At 44.3% G+C, this 18,710-nt stretch overlaps 1 protein-coding gene across 1 annotated transcript in view; it reads right to left on the bottom strand.

Moving 5' to 3' along the window:
• Positions 1 to 6,857: 6,857 nt before the first annotated feature.
• LOC109761628 (uncharacterized) overlaps positions 6,858 to 18,710 on the bottom strand; it is a 41,182-nt gene continuing 29,329 nt past the window's right edge. The window contains exon 4 of the mRNA XM_040396283.1: positions 6,858 to 8,256. Coding sequence (XP_040252217.1) covers positions 6,887 to 8,256 — 1,370 coding nt within the window. The 3' untranslated portion in view covers positions 6,858 to 6,886. The remainder of the gene's footprint in view (positions 8,257 to 18,710) is intronic.

Raw genomic sequence — 18,710 nt, 5'->3', positions numbered from 1 at the left:
TGTAGCCTGTGCAAAAAAAACACTGTGTCGCGGAATGCTTTTTAGAAGCACTAAAGTTTGTCTTTTTTATGGAGGCAAAATAAAATGACTTTTTTTTACAAACCTGTGTGCCGCGGACATATTTTTGTGAAATGTATGCACGGAATTTTATTATGATTTTTTTGACATTACAAAACGCATCTAAAATACATTTTTGAAAAGCGGTTGAGAATCTGAGTTAGCTAATGTACCTGATTATCCACTTCCATTTGGTGTATTACATTGAAAGTTTGCATCAATTTAATGACACTATTCTGCAAACAAGCCCTCGACTTTTTTCACCTTCAATCCACAGTCCACCCTTATTCATGAGAAGGCTATTTATAGATCACACTCCTTCTATATTGGTCCTTGGTCCTGTATGGTGCAGTTGTTTGTATAGTTGATCTTTACATCTGACTCCATAATTGATAATGTACGTAGTTCTTCACATATCAAGAACTGAGGCTGTGAATGAATCAACTAAAAAAATTCCTTTTCTGTATTACCATGTACTGAATTCTTGATAACATTGCTCTATGCATCTCTATTATTCAAGGCAAAGAAATCTATATACTATTACAAATGTTTTTTCTGTAAGTTCGAACTCTCACGTTGATTGTGGAGCATGCTTTGCCAATATGGTCCAGCCTGGCATTTGGTGAACTCTCGAGTTTATTGTGAACTATATATTTGAGTATTGCAAGTTTGGGTACTCCTCTTAGGCCATCCACAGTGCTTGGAGGCGGGCTTGCCTCCAAGCTCGGACCCACGTCCAGCCTCTAAGCTGATTGCAAAACTCCTCTCTGGTCCTGACATTCTCAACACAAGTCTTCCATGTTGTCTATTCCCACATGGCACAAGCCTATTTTATCCAGTTTGAATTCTTAGTCCACTTTACACTATAGTTTGAATTCATTATTAGGCTCTCTTAGTCTCTTTACAAACTGGATGTATATCTTGTGCAGCTGATCCGTAGGCTGAGGAGGAAGAAGATGGTGCCGCACTTGAAGATCCAAAGGCAAGAGGAGGAAGAAGATGGCGCAACACTTGATATAGATGCGGAGGAGTAAGAAGATGAGGCATCCATCACTGGCGCGGAGGAGACGGAAGCAGAGTCGTTGCCGCGAGTTTTGGATCTTGCTCAGAGGCAGAGGATGAATCGAGGCGCCGGGGAGGAGCTGGCCTTGCTCGGAGAAGAGGCTCTTCCTCCGACAGGCGAGTTGCTGGCTTGCTGCTGAGGGCAATCTGGAGCGAGCTGGAGCTGCTGCTGAGGGCGATCTAGAGCTGTTGCTGACTGCTGAGGGCGATCTAGAGCTGTTGCTGACTGCTGAGGGCGACCTCGGGAGACGATCTGAGAGGCGACCGAAGCGAGAGGTGCAAGGCGAGCAATCTGGAGAGATGCGAGGCGAGCGATCTGAAGGGTGCCAAGGCCCAAAGCATACCCAGCGTAGGTTTCTTTTTTTATTTGACACTACCCAACGAACCGGACGTACGGGAAACGGAAAGAAACGTACGAAATAGACGTGATGCGGAACAAAACGTACGAAAAAGACGTGATGCACGAAAAAAAGTGAAGAAACAATCCTTTCTTTAATATTAGGTAGAGAAGAGAGAGGGGGAACGAATGATTAGGATAGCGCTGGTTGAAGACATATCCACTGTTTTCCAAATCAAGTACCTGATATCCATTCCAAAGGACTTTGACAGAGGGAAGTACCCCTTAGCTCTATGGTCCAATGTATCTGATACGGAAAAAATAATTTAGTAATTGCGGAAAAGACAAAAAATATGTTTTTTTAAACAAATTTGACCTTTTGTTGTATTTGCGTTAAAAAATCGCCAACCAAAAACTCCCATCGCCTTATGAGGAAAAACAAAAAAAATCAGCACAAGTGAATATTAACTTTATATAGTGTTGATTTTCGTCCCTAATACCAGTCATTCCTTGGCGATTCTTTTTACACGAGTACAACACTTGATCATGTTTGTTGCCGAGAAGATTTTAATTTATTTTTACTTTTATGCAATTATACTATTTGGAAAAAATCGGGTGCACTACCACCCGAGAGCCAAACGTCCACCCCCCTTTGACAGGCCATAATACTGATCTAGGCAGCCATGCACGGTATGATATAGGTATGATACAAAACGTACAAATGTTCAACCCAAGTTGAGCATATATAAGATTTTACTTGTTATAAAAACTTTGTTATTATGCTATGAAAACCCGCTCAATAGTACTACCTCCGTGTCAAAATATATGACGTTTTGGTATGGAGGTAGTAACAAGCAACCGGATGCAGCTTTAGCTCGATGCTTCTTAGGGCATCTCTAATGCCGTCCATTAAAATAGACCCGTAAAACGTCTGTAGACACGTCCCGAACGTGTCCTCGGGCAGCCATTTAACCCTATCTCTCAAATGTCCGCCCACATTCAAATGGATAATTCACGAACAAACAAAATTCAAGAAAATCAAACAAAAGTTGAAGAAGTTCCGTATATTTACACTCAAAGCCGACGAGTTCAACTAAATTTTTTAAAAACTAAACTAAAACTACGCGAGATATCAGGCGGTGACCTCTTGGGAATGGCCTCTGAGGCCGCCGGCACCTCTGTCATCGTCCGCATCGTCGTTGGCGTCGCTACTATTGTTGTCTTCGTCACCGTCGTCCTTCCAGTGGCAGACGACCGCTCAGGCTTGGCGGCAGACCAGATTGGTCGCCGTTGCGCGCTCGTGGCGAAGCCACTCCGCCTCGCATAGTTGATCGACCGCGTTCGGCTCGCAGCTATTGTCGGGCGCGAACTCTAGCCCACGTCGCCCGTCCTTGGCCTTGCCCTCGCCAGCGAGGACAAGGGCGGCATGCTCAGACTCGCCCAACCTTATCTTGTAGAGCTGGCCGTTGATCCGGTGCCAACGACAAGAGGTCATATGTGTGGTGGTCCTGGACCGATCCTCAGCACATACCAGCGCGAGGTCCAAGTTGTCAAGCACCCAGTCTGGTGCCACATCCGACTTGGCGAAGGCCGATCGGCTCCCAGCGTTCCTCGAAGGCCGCCTTGTCGGTCGCCATCCCAGCGCAAGGACGAGGCGCGGTCGCCGCGTCCGATGTAGTAGAGGAGGCAGTCGCGCGTTGGCGATGGCCAGCGAGGGATCCTCCTTCATGGCTGTTGTGCGCCACCGGGGCGGGGATGGTGGCGCCACCTCCTTGCCGCAGCCGAAATGAGGTGACGAGAAGGCTAATTGGACGAGGCGCCCATACTGGCTGCGCGGTGAGGAGGGCGCCTTCATCTTGATGAGGCGTCACCCTTGACACGATGACGCGGTGGTGAGAGCCGCACCGGATCACGGTTGAACAATGGTCACTCGAGAAGCAACTCAAGCTAGCACGCGTACTCCTTGTCTGTCAATGTGGGTGCTGCTGCTCCTTTTTGCATCGTTGGAGATCACCACCTCCTCCTTGACCATGGCCACCGATGGCTGGTGGACGTCGACTGGCCCGGAGACCATCAACAGAGGTGCCACGATCCAGACGACCCCGAGGATCCACCTGCGAGCGTCGAGAACCACTCAGAGATGTCGTCGGGGTTGACCATCATTGCGAAGGAGAGGAGACATAGCCTCGTGGTGGGAAGGGGCTGATGCCTTCCCTGAAAGATTGCGTGGAAGCGTATGCCTCTGGCAGGGACGCGCTGCGTGTTATATAGCCAAGGATAGGTTACAAAGATACGGTAGTTAGGTCGTGGATTAATCCTCAAGAAAAGCTATACAAGATATGAGGAGAAACCCTAACAACCAGATTACAACAACACACGCACGCAATCTAACCCTACCGGCGGTGTATACGGTTTATACAATACCGTATACACACAGTACAATACTTTCTAACACGCCCCCTCAGTCACAGCTTCACCAAGTTGAGATTGGTCTTGAAGTCTTCTAACTTCCGCCATGATAAGGCTTTGGTAAAACTGTCTGCAACTTGATCACCTGTGGGAATAAAACGAATGTCCAGCAGTTTGTTAGCTACTCTCTCTCGAACAAAATGATATTCAACTTCTATGTGTTTTGTCCTTGCATGAAATACTAGATTTGCTGATAGATATGTAGCACCAATGTTATCACACCAGAGGCGTGCAACTAGTGAATGCACAACTCCAAGTTCACGTAGCAAAGTTTGAACCCAAATAATCTCAGCAGTAGCATTAGCTAAAGATTTGTACTCTGCCTCTGTACTGGACCTAGAGACAGTAGCTTGCTTACGTGCACTCCAGGAAATCAAATTAGGACCAAAGAACACACAAAAACCTCCTGTTGACCTTCTGTCATCTGGACATCCTGCCCAGTCAGCATCTGAGAAAGCACTAACAACATTGAAGATTAACTTGGTAAATTTCAGACCTGTACTCATAGTGCCTCTGAGATATCTCAAAATTCTCTAAACTGTTGTCATATGCTGAGAAGTGGGAGAATGCGTACCGGCATACCTTGTTGACAGGAAAACAAATGCCAGGTCTTGCCAGTGTTAAATACTGCAAAGCACCTGCCATACTCCTGTATTTTGTTGACTCCTCGGCCCCCAAGGGCTCTCCTTCTTCTCTTGACAGTTTTTCTGACGTAGGGAGAGGCATATTTGAAACCTTGCAATTTACCATTTCTGCACGCTTAAGCATATCCAAGACATATTTTTCTTGGGTGAGAAGTATTCCATCTTTCACCTTTCTAACCTCAATTCCCAAGAAGTAGTGTAGATCACCTAAATCTTTCAAGGCAAAGTCCTTCTTAAGATCTGCTAACAATGCTACTGTTGCATCTTGTGATGAGCTAGCAACAATAATATCATCAACATAGACCAACATAAAAATAGTGATATTTCCTTTTCTATAGAAGAACAAAAAAGTATCTCCCTTGGATGATTTGAAACGAAGTGTTTGAAGTTTTTCACAACTTGGAGTACCAAGCCCTAGGTGCTTGTTTTAATCCATATAGGGCCTTATCAAGTTTGCAAAGATAATTTTCCTTGCCTTTTACCTCATAACCAGGTGGTTGTCTCATATAGACTTCTTCCTCTAGGACACCATGAAGGAACGCATTCTGTACATCCAATTGACTCAAGCTCCAGTTTCTAGATACTGCAACAGAAAGAACAAGTCTGATAGTAGCTGCTTTCACAACAGAAAGACCACGGGACAGAGGAAAGCAGTTCTCTTCCTTGGTCTCTGGCTGAAACCATGCAAGGAAAGGGGAACTTTATTCCCAAAAAATTAAGAAAAGAGATGTGAGTTGTAAATATGCATCAGCTAGTTTTACCACAGTTGTAGACTGACTGAAACTGTTAATTTCAGGTGAATTTGAAATGTGTAACAGAAAACACTCACTTTGGTGCGCATAGCCTTGTAATTTCGAACACAAGTTGGAATACATAGCCAGACAGAGGCACGTCAACATAAAAAATAATAATGAAGTTATGTCATACAGAACTGGAACATTCATGTTGCAGGAGTTCAGATGGTACTACCAAATTACAGGCACGTAGAAGTTTAACAAAATTCAACTGAAAAACTGGAAGAAACCGGGTGTATTTGTAGCGAGAACAAACACTCTAGGTGCCGTCTTCCATCCATCCCAGTACAAAAATGGGTCACAGAAAGGAAAGAAATACAAAATACATCTCACTGAAGTGCTACTGCACAAGCACCTGAAACCACCACAGGACAGAAAAGTGTCCAGGGTCTTGGTGTGGCATTTTACCAGGGAGCTGACAGTTGTTTCTTGTATATGATCCCGATATTACCAAGTCGTTTAAAAAACTCAACAGTTGGCGTGAGGACTTCCTAATTCAAGTAAGTAGCTTGCTTAGTAGATGGTGAATCAAATGTACAGAAAATATGTTATACTGAAAGTTTGACCCGTCATGCTTTTGCAGGCTAGCCCATCAGAGCCATCCCTTTTATTTTACTTGGAAATAAGAATGATGATGGTGGTGGTAACAGCAGGACTGAGGATCTATTTTCACTTGCTTTACTTAATATACTTTATGATCTTTCTTTAGACTATTTGTTTTTCAGGTGTCTGATAAAAAGGCTGGTGCACCTCCAAGGGAAAGTTTAAGTCAATCATCTCACCCATATGATCTGCTTTGAAATTCATGAGAACTACCACGACAGGAGGATCTATGAGTGGTGGAGATTGACTGAAATAAACAAGAATTTTGGTTGCCTGTGAAGCGATAAGCACTCCCTTGAACTTATGAGGTTGATTTCAGATAAAACATCTTCTGAGCATAAGCTATTCTTACTATTTAGAGCAGTGACTCAGAATCTTGTTTCTGACCATACCAAATTGTGCGGATTTATTTCTAAATAACATTGTGACACAAAATTATACATCTGAAGATGATTAAAAGAAAACTTTTCTCCCTACTTATATCTATCAAAAGAATAGTATACAAAATGAGTAGTCCTTGAGTTTCATGAATTTTCTTGAGGTGAAACAATACTAGATAAACTGGACCTAAACTTGTATTCCTTCTATGTTACATTGGAAATATTATTGTGATGTAGTGTTTTTCGTGGTTCCATCAGGACTCGTGCATAAGCTACTCATAGCGCCCAAAAATATTTTTCTTACCAACCTCGTTCACTTATAATGCCAGTTGGAACAAACAAAATAACAAAACACAAATATGCTCTCAAGCATGCTTAGCTTTCCCCCCCACACACACAAGAAAACAAATACTAATAAATCATGTAAACAAGAATAATCAATTGCAATAATGAACAATCAAGAATAATCAAGAATTAGATAAGCTGTGCGATGATCACAAAGGGAAGGAGATAACAAGGATGCATAGAAATTTTACCACTTCATACTGTCCGTGGAGGTAACAACGATGGAGGAAAGTTGGCATATATCCCGGTTTGAAAAAAGTAGGCATATATGCTTGACGGGGGCAGCCTAAGCTTGAATCGTTTCGCACAAACCCTCTGAAACTGCAATGTCTCAATGTCCATTGTGAAATACTCAAGTAGTGGCTTCTCTATAGGTGAACCTGGCAGGGATTCTGTTCTCATCAATAGCAAACACCTCTCTGTTACAGCTTTGATAAAATAATGGTACCCAGAATCTAGTGAGATTGTCTTCTCCATCAGCCACTGGTTGGGACTCTCACCTCTGTTTCGCAAAATGGTATAACTGAGATCAGATGTCATTTCATTTTCACCACGGAGACCAAACATCCCAAGCCTGCCTTCCCCTGCCTCAACAATGGCTACACCTTTCCTATACCATTCTCCGGGTGGGAGTTCTGCAATGGAGAACTCCATCCTCCTGATGTCAAGCACGAGCAACAGGTTCCGCTTGACCACGAGAAAGTCCCAGTAGAAGCAGCCATAAGCATAATGGCGCCTGAGATTAAAAGGGTTCATCCATGAAATCATGTGTGAGTCACGCATGCCAAGGCCCAAATCACTCAAATCCTTGGATGCAGCATCTCGCCATTGTCCCGTGCTCGAAGGGAAGGCGAAGGCCGCCAGCTTAGTTTTGCCAAGTGCCAAACAGATCACCCTGAATGCCGTCTCTTCCGCCGGTGCTGCCTCCTCCTCGCTGAGGGGAGCGAGGAAAGGGTGAGGGAGCCGGTGCTCCACCGATGCCGCTAGGTTGTCAGGCACTGGGGGAAGCAGGACATACCGCCGGTGCAAGGGGTCGCACACCGCGAGCTCCGGGAAGACTCGGGGCTGCCCATCTTTTGTGATCTTACGGGAGAGGAGGACGCGGCCGGCGCGGACGTCCCTCACGATCCATTGGCGGTGGTAGGGGAGGAAGGAGAACTTGAAGTCGGCGAAGAGGGCGAGCGCGCGGGCGGTGGGCGCGGAGGGGTGAGGCGGGAGGGCTGGGTGGAACCCGCCGAGGTTGAGGAGCGCGAGGTGGAGCGGGGCGTGGAGGCCGCGGAAGGTGCGGAGGAAGGAGCCGTCGGCGGCGAGTCGGCGGAAGGTGACGCAGGTCGCGGAGGCGCGGGCGAGGTCAGCCGGGTCGAGCAACCGGAGGAAGATCTCGGCCAGGAGGTGGACGGGGAGGTCCGTCAGAGGTGACGCCATCTCCTGACCGGTCAGCAGAAGAGGTGGCCGCCGGGAACCCTCGCGGAGGTGCCAGCGGCGGCGGATGTGTGCGGCTGCCTGCTGGAGTTGGGGGAGAGTGATTTTTTCTTTGTTCTGCCGAAGTGGGCTTGTAACGGGCCCTTCTTGTGCCAAACAAAAGTTTCAAAATGCTAGACACAATGCTAGAGTTTTTTTCTCTTTCTTTTTTTGAGCTGGAAATGCTAGAGTGTTTAAATTGGAACCCATCCAAAGCAGGCTTCTACTGGCCTCTGCGAATCATTCTGGGATTTAATCTTCAACGTGTCTCCACTTGTTCAAGAAGCTACTAGTAGATATCAACACTACCCTATCCAGGCGATTAGGGTTTAGCCTACTCCACTAGTACCTCATGTCAGCGTCGAGTTGTTCCTACTGTTTGCTCACCACCTCCAATATTCGTCGTGCAGATTCTTGGGCTGACTACGAGAACGGTTGGCCCGTTCGCCCGGCCTTGGTCTCTACTGTGGACAGGACCCGAGTGATTGCATCTTCGTTCATTGCCTTTGAAGGCTTTCAAGTGAGTTGTCATGGCAGCCCTAGTTCGAGTTCGTGAGGGGCATTCAAAGGAAAGGAGAAGCAATCCAAGGAGGGTCTGGAGGATGCTTTGAGGAAGATGAGGCTGCAGGAAGGGGACCTTAATGGCATGTACCTGGCTTGAGAAGACCGACGAGATGGCCAAATCGCCCCGCTGGATGGAGGTGGCGAAGGTACACACCACCAAGAACTTCAGCAGTGCGGTGTTGGTTTAGATGTTTTGTCTCAAAGTCTGTAAGAGGGTGATGTTTCCAGAGCCCTGGAACTTCCGTGGTCTCATGGGGTTGCTTGAAGATTTTGATGGGGGAAAAGGCGCCGAAAACAATAAATCTTGGCAGGGTCTCGTTGTGGGGCACAAATTGAAGGAAATATGCCCTAGAGGCAATAATAAAGTTATTATTTATTTCCTTATTTCATGATAAATGTTTATTATTCATGCTAGAATTGTATTAACCGGAAACATAATACATGTGTGAGTACATAGACAAACAGAGTGTCACTAGTATGCCTCTACTTGACTAGCTCGTTGATCAAAGATGGTTATGTTTCCTAGCCATAGACATGAGTTGTCATTGGATTAACGGGGTCACATCATTAGGAGAATGATGTGATTGACTTGACCCATTTTGTTAGCTTAGCACTTGATCGTTTAGTATGTTGCTATTGCTTTCTTCATGACTAATACATGTTCCTATGACTATGAGATTATGCAACTCCCGTTTACCGGAGGAACACTTTTTGTGCTACCAAACGTCAGAACGTAACTGGGTGATTATAAAGGTGCTCTACAGGTGTCTCCAAAGGTACTTGTTGGGTTGGCGTATTTCGAGATTAGGATTTGTCACTCCGATTGCCGGAGAGGTATCTCTGGGCCCACTCGGTAATGCACATCACTATAAGCCTTGCAAGCATTGTAACTAATGAGTTAGTTGCAGGATGATGTATTACGGAACGAGTAAAGAGACTTGCCAGTAACGAGATTGAACTAGGTATTGAGGTACCGACGATCGAATCTCGGGCAAGTAACATACCGATGACAAAGGGAACAACGCATGTTGTTATGCGGTTTGACCAATAAAGATCTTCGTAGAATATGTGGGAGCCAATATGAGCATCCAGGTTCCTCTATTGGTTATTGACCGGAGACATGTCTCGGTCATGTCTACATAGTTCTCGATCCCGTAGGGTCCGCACGCTTAACGTTCGGTGACGATCGGTATTATGAGTTTATGTGATTTGATGTACCGAAGGTAGTTTGGAGTCCCGGATGAGATCGGGGACATGGCGAGGAGTCTCGAAATGATCGAGACGTAAAGATCGATATATTGGACGACTATATTCGGACATCGGAAAGGTTCCCAATGGTTCGGGTATTTTTCGAAGTACCGGGGAGTTACGGGATGAAGGGGAACGCAGCAGAAAACAAAAAAATTCCGACCTACGCACCATCCCAGGACCACTATGGAGACTGCATACATGGTTTGATCTTTTTCGTTACCGACTCGTAGCGCAGCGGGAAGTAGAGTCGATGACGATCGGCGGTGCAGATCCCCGCAGCTAGGATTTACAACCTCCCAACCGCGAGGATGTATACCCTCATCTGCTCCTCAGACAGCCCTCCGGGAGGCGGTCGAACAGCCCCCGGACGGTGTCGCGGACAGCCCTTCGGGAGGACCTTCGAAACTCGAACGGTCACTCGGACAGCCCTTCGGGAGGACCTTCGAAACTCGACGGTCACACGGACAGCCCTTCGGGAGGCACTCACGAACTAAGACCGAAACTAGGATCTCTCTACAGAGTTGCACACATACGGTGTCATCTATCCGGCAGGGCTTCGCCGTCCAGAACTAGTTCCTGCCGGAACCCAGACAGCCTTACGGCTCTACGAAACTCTTTTCGTGGGAGGGAGAGAAGAAGCCAGATAATGCATGGCATGTGTATGAGAGCAAGGGATGAGTGTGGAGGGCTGCCCCTCCACCTCTATTTATAGGAAATCCCAAGGGGGTAGGGTAGTTTCACAAAAAACCCAAAATGCACATGAATGAAGTCCTTCCACAAGGACCTAGGAGTGAAACCAAGGAACAAGAGGGTCCCCAAGGGGGGATACCCCATGTGGCCGGCCACACCCCCATGAGGGGCCCAAAAAATGGCTCCTATCCATCCATGTCATCCCCAAGATCTTTTGGAGCAAAGCCCCAAAAGGTGGCTTTCCATAAAGTAACCATAAAGCTGATTTTCACTATTCACGACGACATTTTTCAGCGTCTGATCGAACTGAAAATATTTATGTGGGCTAAAAACATTTCCAGTACCCACTAAAATGATTTTCAACGCGTTCCGAAACAATTCCGGGTTTAGTGATTTTCATCTGCGAAACGCATCTGAAGTGGCTCCGGCAGCTCCGGAACATTTCCGGTTTTTATCTCAGAAAATTCCAAAAAGCTTCCAGAATGATTCTGGCATCCTCCAAGAATTATTAGGCATGTGCCGAAACCAATTTGACTTAATGGTGTATCCCGAAACAACTTTCCGGTATCATCAAAACTTATCCGATGACCTCTCTCTGCGGTACGATTCCGCTGTCCGAAACTTTTCGGTGTCCGAAACTTTTTCGGTGATTTTCTCTCAGACTCCCTGTCTAGTATTCAGCAGATAGATGACCCTTAAGCGTGTGACCCTATAGGTTCGGTGAAGTATAGACATGACCCGGAACCCCTTCCAATCAATGATCAACATCGGAGCCGTGGACACCCATATTGACCCCTATACCCACACGAATAAATATTCGAGTGAACCTCCAGTTGCCGTGTGCTATTCCTGTTGCTTCGCGATATGTTACAAATACCCGAGGTGAGACATGTTGGCATTCCCGTGGATCAACAACTTGTCCACTATGCTAGTTACCTCGTTACCGGTATTGTTCTCTTTTCTCGTTATCGTGTTCCGGTATCCCCGTGATCAAATCACAAAGTGTCTGGCCAGACGATGATGGATACCGTAACACCGAGAGGGCCCAGAGATATCTCTCCATCGTTGGAGGAGCAAATCCCAATCTTGAGCTATCAAGTTACTTGACACACTTTTCCATGAACCCGTAAGCCGCCGTAATAGCCACCCATTTACGGATGACGTTTAACAAACCCCAAAGTTCATGAAGCAAGCATGAAGAAACTCGATACTCTCATGGTCTAAGGAATCATGCAAACGTTAACCATCTCTGTGTTATGTACCAATAAACTTGTGACGAATGTATCTCATAGCATAACATCAATTCGGGTCGATTCAACACAAATGTCCTTCCTGACATTGTGCCCTCAAAGTTGCTTGGCATAGACATGCCCATGATTGGGAAAACATAATCATCATGCAACACTTGAGCTAGTCTTAGAGGCATGACTAGGAATACATTTTATCGTTTATTATTCCACACGTGCATATGGGTTCTCCCCAGAGCCTTTATGGATATACGGGCTCGGGAACCACAGCAGTTATAGCATGGAACATAAACATAATTATGAACAGGGAGATAATCAATAACATTTATTATTGCCTCTAGGGCATATCTCCTACAGACTCCCACTTGCACTAGAGACAATAATCTAGCTTATGCTAATGCACTTCACACCTGTGGCACACCGGTGTAAATATGCTTCGCTTGTGGTATAGCCTGATGTCCAATGGATCTGACGACTTCAGTTCCGTGTGTATCTTTGCATGTCCTCGCGTTTTCACAAAATTCATATTTTGTGTGGACTTGGCTTTGTATGTATGTGAATCACAGGTCGAACCTGGATTCCTCAGACTGAGTTATGGAGCAACTACCTGCAGTAGTGTCCCATTGTCAAAAGCCATCTTGGAACTATACTAAGTTCATGAATGAACTATATGATTCAACATCTTCTTTGTCGCTTCTAAAGCGTCAACATACTTAGCCCTTGTTATAGAATTCGCCACAGTAACTAGTTTGAACAAATTCCAACTAACTGTGCCACCACATTGTGTGTTACACAAAACCCTTAATTTAAATCGAAAATCGCATGGAGAAAAGATGAAGATTGTATCGACGTAACATTTTACAACGAACTCTTCATGATCTCTGCTTGCGAGAAAACCATGTCATCAGTACTTACTCTAGTACTGTGTGACATCTTTCACTGTTGTCCCATGATCAGTAATTTGATCACTTTGGTATCCATACTCGCAACACCTTGGGAGTATCGGACATATCTGGTTGTTTTACATACCATGGAATACATGATTAATCCAAACACAAAAGTGTGTGGAATCTGCATCATGTATTTTACTCATCAGTGTTTTGGGACACCGAGTCTTGCAAAAACTCTTTCCATGTGACATTGGCAAGAATCACTCCTTGGCGTTTTAAATGCTAAAAGGTTTTAGCATCTTGTCAATATGTATTCATTGCTTAGCCCCATTAGGTAAATCTATCTCCATTGATCATCATGCCTAATATTGAGGCTATTTAGCCTAAGCACTTCATCGAAAAACTATTTTCAAATGAAGTCCTAATTTGTGTCAAGAAATTTATTTCCAATTACCAATGTGCCAAGCACATAAGGTTTTTAGAAATATTATTACGCTCCCACTTACTTTCTTGAATTACAAGCATCTTCGTTACCCATTGATGAAGTCAAAACCCCTTTGACCATTTCATAATATGAGGATTCCAACTCCATTTTGCTCTCTTCTGTCCATTGCTGGAACTCTGAAGTTTGCATACCTACTAGCATCCTCTGGATCGACAAATTACTTTGGACTGTATCATATACAAGTCCTAGCTTTCATTTCCATCAGATGGAAATCCTTTTATCATCCATGTTTCATATCTCATGATTGAAATATGTATTAATTGGTAGTTCAACCCGAACCGACTTTAAGCATCGCTACGATGAAAACAACCTCATCGTATTATTTCAACAAGTCGAGCTTTATGGATAAAACATTTTATCCGTATCAGTTTTAAGTTCCATAAATATTCGTTAGACTCTAAGTCTTCCGAAAGGTGTATCAAGGTTTTAATCTTGAATCACTTATATGGAAACTAACTCGGGTTGTATTGGCATTTAGCCAATTCCGGAGTCAGGGCCCGTCAACGCTTCCTTGTGTATCGTAGGTATAATGTTGTCTAACAACAATATCTCGTTTGCGCACCTGAGAGGTTTGCACGAGCCTTGCCTACGTGGTTCAGCTGCAAGTTCGACCGAAGTTCATACATTTTATTGTAGAGACTTCTGTATCAGTCGCAGTAGGAAACTCTGGAATTTCTTCCAAGGTCTCTTTCCTTTGATCTGATGAAGATACTGTTTATCTCGTCGAGTTGCACTATTCTCCCACTCACCTTTTAGAAAGAACCATTCTCTTTAAAAGCACACCGTTTCGCGGCAAAACTATTTGCCTCGGTATAGTGAGGGAGGAATACCCAACATTTTGGTATAACCTACAAAGTAGCACTTGTCTGATTTGGAATAGGTTTGTAACCTTTTACACAAGCCCCATATTCCAAATGTTAAGAAAAGATATAACATGGTTGGGCGTACCATACCATGGCTTCATTTCAACAGACCCGATGTAGCTCTTTTCAGTGTAAAAGCCGCAGTCTCTAAAGCATCACTTTAAAAGGGATAATGGCAAATTTATTTAAGTCATCTTTGACCTTACCATGTCATAAATGGTTTGATTACATCTCCACGGACTTTCCACTTGCAGTGGTGTTCCGGGAGGTGCAAGTTTATGAAACCCCTTTCACAACTCATCAGACATTCGCTAAACATGTAACTCAAATATTCCTTTGTGCAATCAAATTGCAGAAACATAATTTTCTTGTTACAATAACTTCTACTTCATTTTTGAGAACCTTTCGAATGATTTCAAAAGATCCAGACTTACGTCTCATCAAGTAAATATCCATATATCTACTTGAGTCATTTCTGAAGATAAATAAATCCACCACTAACAACACTTATCGGACTACACACATCAAATGTATGATCACTAATAAGTTTGTTGTTCGTTCCTTATGGCCTGTGAACGGTATTTTAGTCACTTCACTTTTCGGAGGAAAGTTGCAAGTGTCAGATGATTCAAAATCGAAAAGACTTCAAAATCCATCATAATGGAATTTTCCATGCAGGTTTCTCCAATGTGACCAAATGTAGTGCCACACTTGTGTGTATTCTTTTAGTCTTGCGACATTTAGCGTCAGTGTTATGGATGTATCATATTACCCTCAATATTCATAACATACGTCCCATCGATGATGGAAGTATGGCCCTTATGTTATTCATAATACTTAACAACAATTGTTGTTTTTATGAACAACTCTTTTGCAACAAACATTGTGCAATGGGCTAGAGTGTATGAAACTCTAAAATGAATTATGAAAGTAAACCCAGAGGTATTGTATTATTATCAATATTCATAACATACATCTCATTCATAATGAAAGTATGGCCCTTGTGTTATTCATAACATCGAACATAAAAAGTTCTCTTATGAACAACCTTCTTGCAAGATGCCTTATGCAATGGGATAGAGTTTGTAAAACTCTAAATGAATTATGAAAATAAATACAGACGGCAATACACCGATGGAAGGTATAGTAACATTTACTATGTTCCCTGTGTATAACTTAACCTCATTTCTAGCTAGTCTTTCAGGCCATAGTAGTTCTTACATCGAGTTGTAACAGAATGCAATCGAGCGGGCATTTTTGTGATGAACTCACAATACCCAAGAATTAGTGATTAACATGTTTAACCATAATTCGCAAGAACTATATCTTTGACCAGCCTTCTATACATCAAAAACTTGTATGACATTCATACATGAGCTGGATATTCCAGTCTTCTTTCCTTTTGCCTTTATACTTCTAGCAGTTTAACTTTTAGTATTTCTCCTACTCTCAGAAGAAGCACCCAACTTAAGAGTGGCATTAGCCCCGGACTTCCTAGGCGTGTAAGTCATACTAACACCCTTTGGACACTTCCTTTCTCTTTAAGTTGTTGTTTTATTCACCTTTCATTATATGACAGGCGTTCTTCTGGATCCCTTTCCCAACAGTCAAATGCATAGTAAACACTTTTACTAATACTTGCAAACAAACATTGCTTTGTTTGTATCTGAAAATAATTTTCAGTTCCATGAATATCATATAACTATCCCAACTTTCGAAGTTTGGGTTTCATGGAAGCAAACATATTCCACTTGACCGTAACAGAATTCTAGCTTTTGGATCAAAGGACGAGAGTCACATGATCCATAGCATTAGCGGGAGGATACGGAAAGCATGCGATAGGACAAAGTCCTTCTCGGCACTTTTGAGGACAATCCTCATATTACGGTACCAATCGTAAAGTTTTAACCAGATATTTAACAGCTATTCAATTTTAACAGGGAAGGTGGAAACGCGAGCCATTATTCTACAACTATTTTGCATATAACACTTAGACAATGTTCATAATTAATTGCACTAAGAATTAAACATGTTAATTCAACAGTGCGCTCCCACTCAATTCAATATCTCTCAAAATTGATTGTGAGTGATACAAGACCCACATTTCAATTGTTCGCCATTGGTGTAACACCACTGATGACGAAAAATTTCAACCGGTAGGCCAACTTGCCAATCACATCTCTATGTGACTCTTGTTCATCTTTCGATGCGTGTGTTCCGAGCTCATGACGGTCATGCCTGAACGTCAAGACAACCAAGTGATCTCGCTGCGAGGTCTCAACTCACCCGCCTCACACTTCTCTAATCGTTCGTACCCGTGTGACACGGCGCACCCCGAAAAGATAGGTGCCGTGACGGTGCTACACTTGGGAGAACACTAACTACTTGGTATTTTTGTGAGAGATCACCCTAATAAAAGCGACTACCGAGCAATCAAGAAGGGTGCATCATAAGGGATAAACATCTCAGGCAATTCATAATAGCATGATATGGTATAGCCCTTTCTGACGGAGAAGTCTTTCATTTCTTCGTCTTCGGCATTCGCGTCGGTGTTCACCTTCGCGAAGATTGCCACCACCTTGTCGATGCACCAGATAATATTGCTATCTCTATAGCTAACAAAATAATGCATTACAACAAGGTGGACACGCAGGTCATTAAAGTGCAATCATATGGCTCCAACCATCATGCCGAATCATGACACGCAGGTCATGTTAATCAAATTACATCATATAGTCATCTCATACATAATCGAATTAGTATGAGCACTGCTATACCACATCATATGCACATCCTGCAAAACCAAGTTAGACGCCTCTAATCGGTTTATGCAAAATTTATTTTACGTGGCTTCTAAGGTTTTGACTTAAACCGCAGCGACCAACGTTTTATCATCAAGTATGATTATTCAAGTTGCTAGATTAACATCTCGGGGTGTATGAAACACGGGATAATTAAATCTCGAGCCCCATACTAAACTTCGTCATACGCATGACCCCCGTGCAGATCATATCTGCAATGCCCTTTCATCTGCGAATTTCATCTTTCTTTTGACTACGGCAGAACCCAAAGAACTGATAGCACTTCCATGATCAATCAGGATCACGGATTGCCAGAACTTTGTCAAATTCCACCATGCTATCTCGAGATTGAGCAAACGCAAATTCTAGGGAAGCAACAAGAACCTCGGGTAACAGATTTCATCTGTCACCCGCATAAATAATTTTCAGCAATAGATCTCATCTACTACCTAATTATATTATGCAATACCCATACATCTCCATGTATTCTAGATCGAAACCTGCATCTACGCATAGCACGGCTCTTGATGCCACTGAAGGGGAACGCAGCAGAAAACAAAAAAATTCCGACCTACGCACCAGCCCAGGACCACTATGGAGACTGCATACATGGTTTGATCTTTTTCGTTACCGACTCGTAGCGCAGCGGGAAGTAGAGTCGATGACGATCGGCGGTGCAGATCCCCGCAGCTAGGATTTACAACCTCCCAACCACGAGGATGTATACCCTCATCTGCTCCTCAGACAGCCCTCCGGGAGGCGGTCGAACAGCCCCCGGACGGTGTCGCGGACAGCCCTTCGGGAGGACCTTCGAAACTCGAACGGTCACTCGGACAGCCCTTCGGGAGGACCTTCGAAACTCGACGGTCACACGGACAGCCCTTCGGGAGGCACTCACGAACTAAGACCGAAACTAGGATCTCTCTACAGAGTTGCACACATACGGTGTCATCTATCCGGCAGGGCTTCGCCGTCCAGAACTAGTTCCTGCCGGAACCCAGACAGCCTTACGGCTCTACGAAACTCTTTTCGTGGGAGGGAGAGAAGAAGCCAGATAATGCATGGCATGTGTATGAGAGCAAGGGATGAGTGTGGAGGGCTGCCCCTCCACCTCTATTTATAGGAAATCCCAAGGGGGTAGGGTAGTTTCACAAAAAACCCAAAATGCACATGAATGAAGTCCTTCCACAAGGACCTAGGAGTGAAACCAAGGAACAAGAGGGTCCCCAAGGGGGGATACCCCATGTGGCCGGCCACACCCCCATGAGGGGCCCAAAAAATGGCTCCTATCCATCCATGTCATCCCCAAGATCTTTTGGAGCAAAGCCCCAAAAGGTGGCTTTCCATAAAGTAACCATAAAGCTGATTTTCACTATTCACGACGACATTTTTCAGCGTCTGATCGAACTGAAAATATTTATGTGGGCTAAAAACATTTCCAGTACCCACTAAAATGATTTTCAACGCGTTCCGAAACAATTCCGGGTTTAGTGATTTTCATCTGCGAAACGCATCTGAAGTGGCTCCGGCAGCTCCGGAACATTTCCGGTTTTTATCTCAGAAAATTCCAAAAAGCTTCCAGAATGATTCTGGCATCCTCCAAGAATTATTAGGCATGTGCCGAAACCAATTTGACTTAATGGTGTATCCCGAAACAACTTTCCGGTATCATCAAAACTTATCCGATGACCTCTCTCTGCGGTACGATTCCGCTGTCCGAAACTTTTCGGTGTCCGAAACTTTTTCG

Source organism: Aegilops tauschii, chromosome 7 (genome assembly GCF_002575655.3).
Source record: "Aegilops tauschii subsp. strangulata cultivar AL8/78 chromosome 7, Aet v6.0, whole genome shotgun sequence".
Classification (NCBI taxonomy): domain Eukaryota; kingdom Viridiplantae; phylum Streptophyta; class Magnoliopsida; order Poales; family Poaceae; genus Aegilops; species Aegilops tauschii.
The sequence above is the reverse complement of the archived record's forward strand: the minus strand, read 5'-3'. Positions and strand labels throughout refer to the sequence as shown.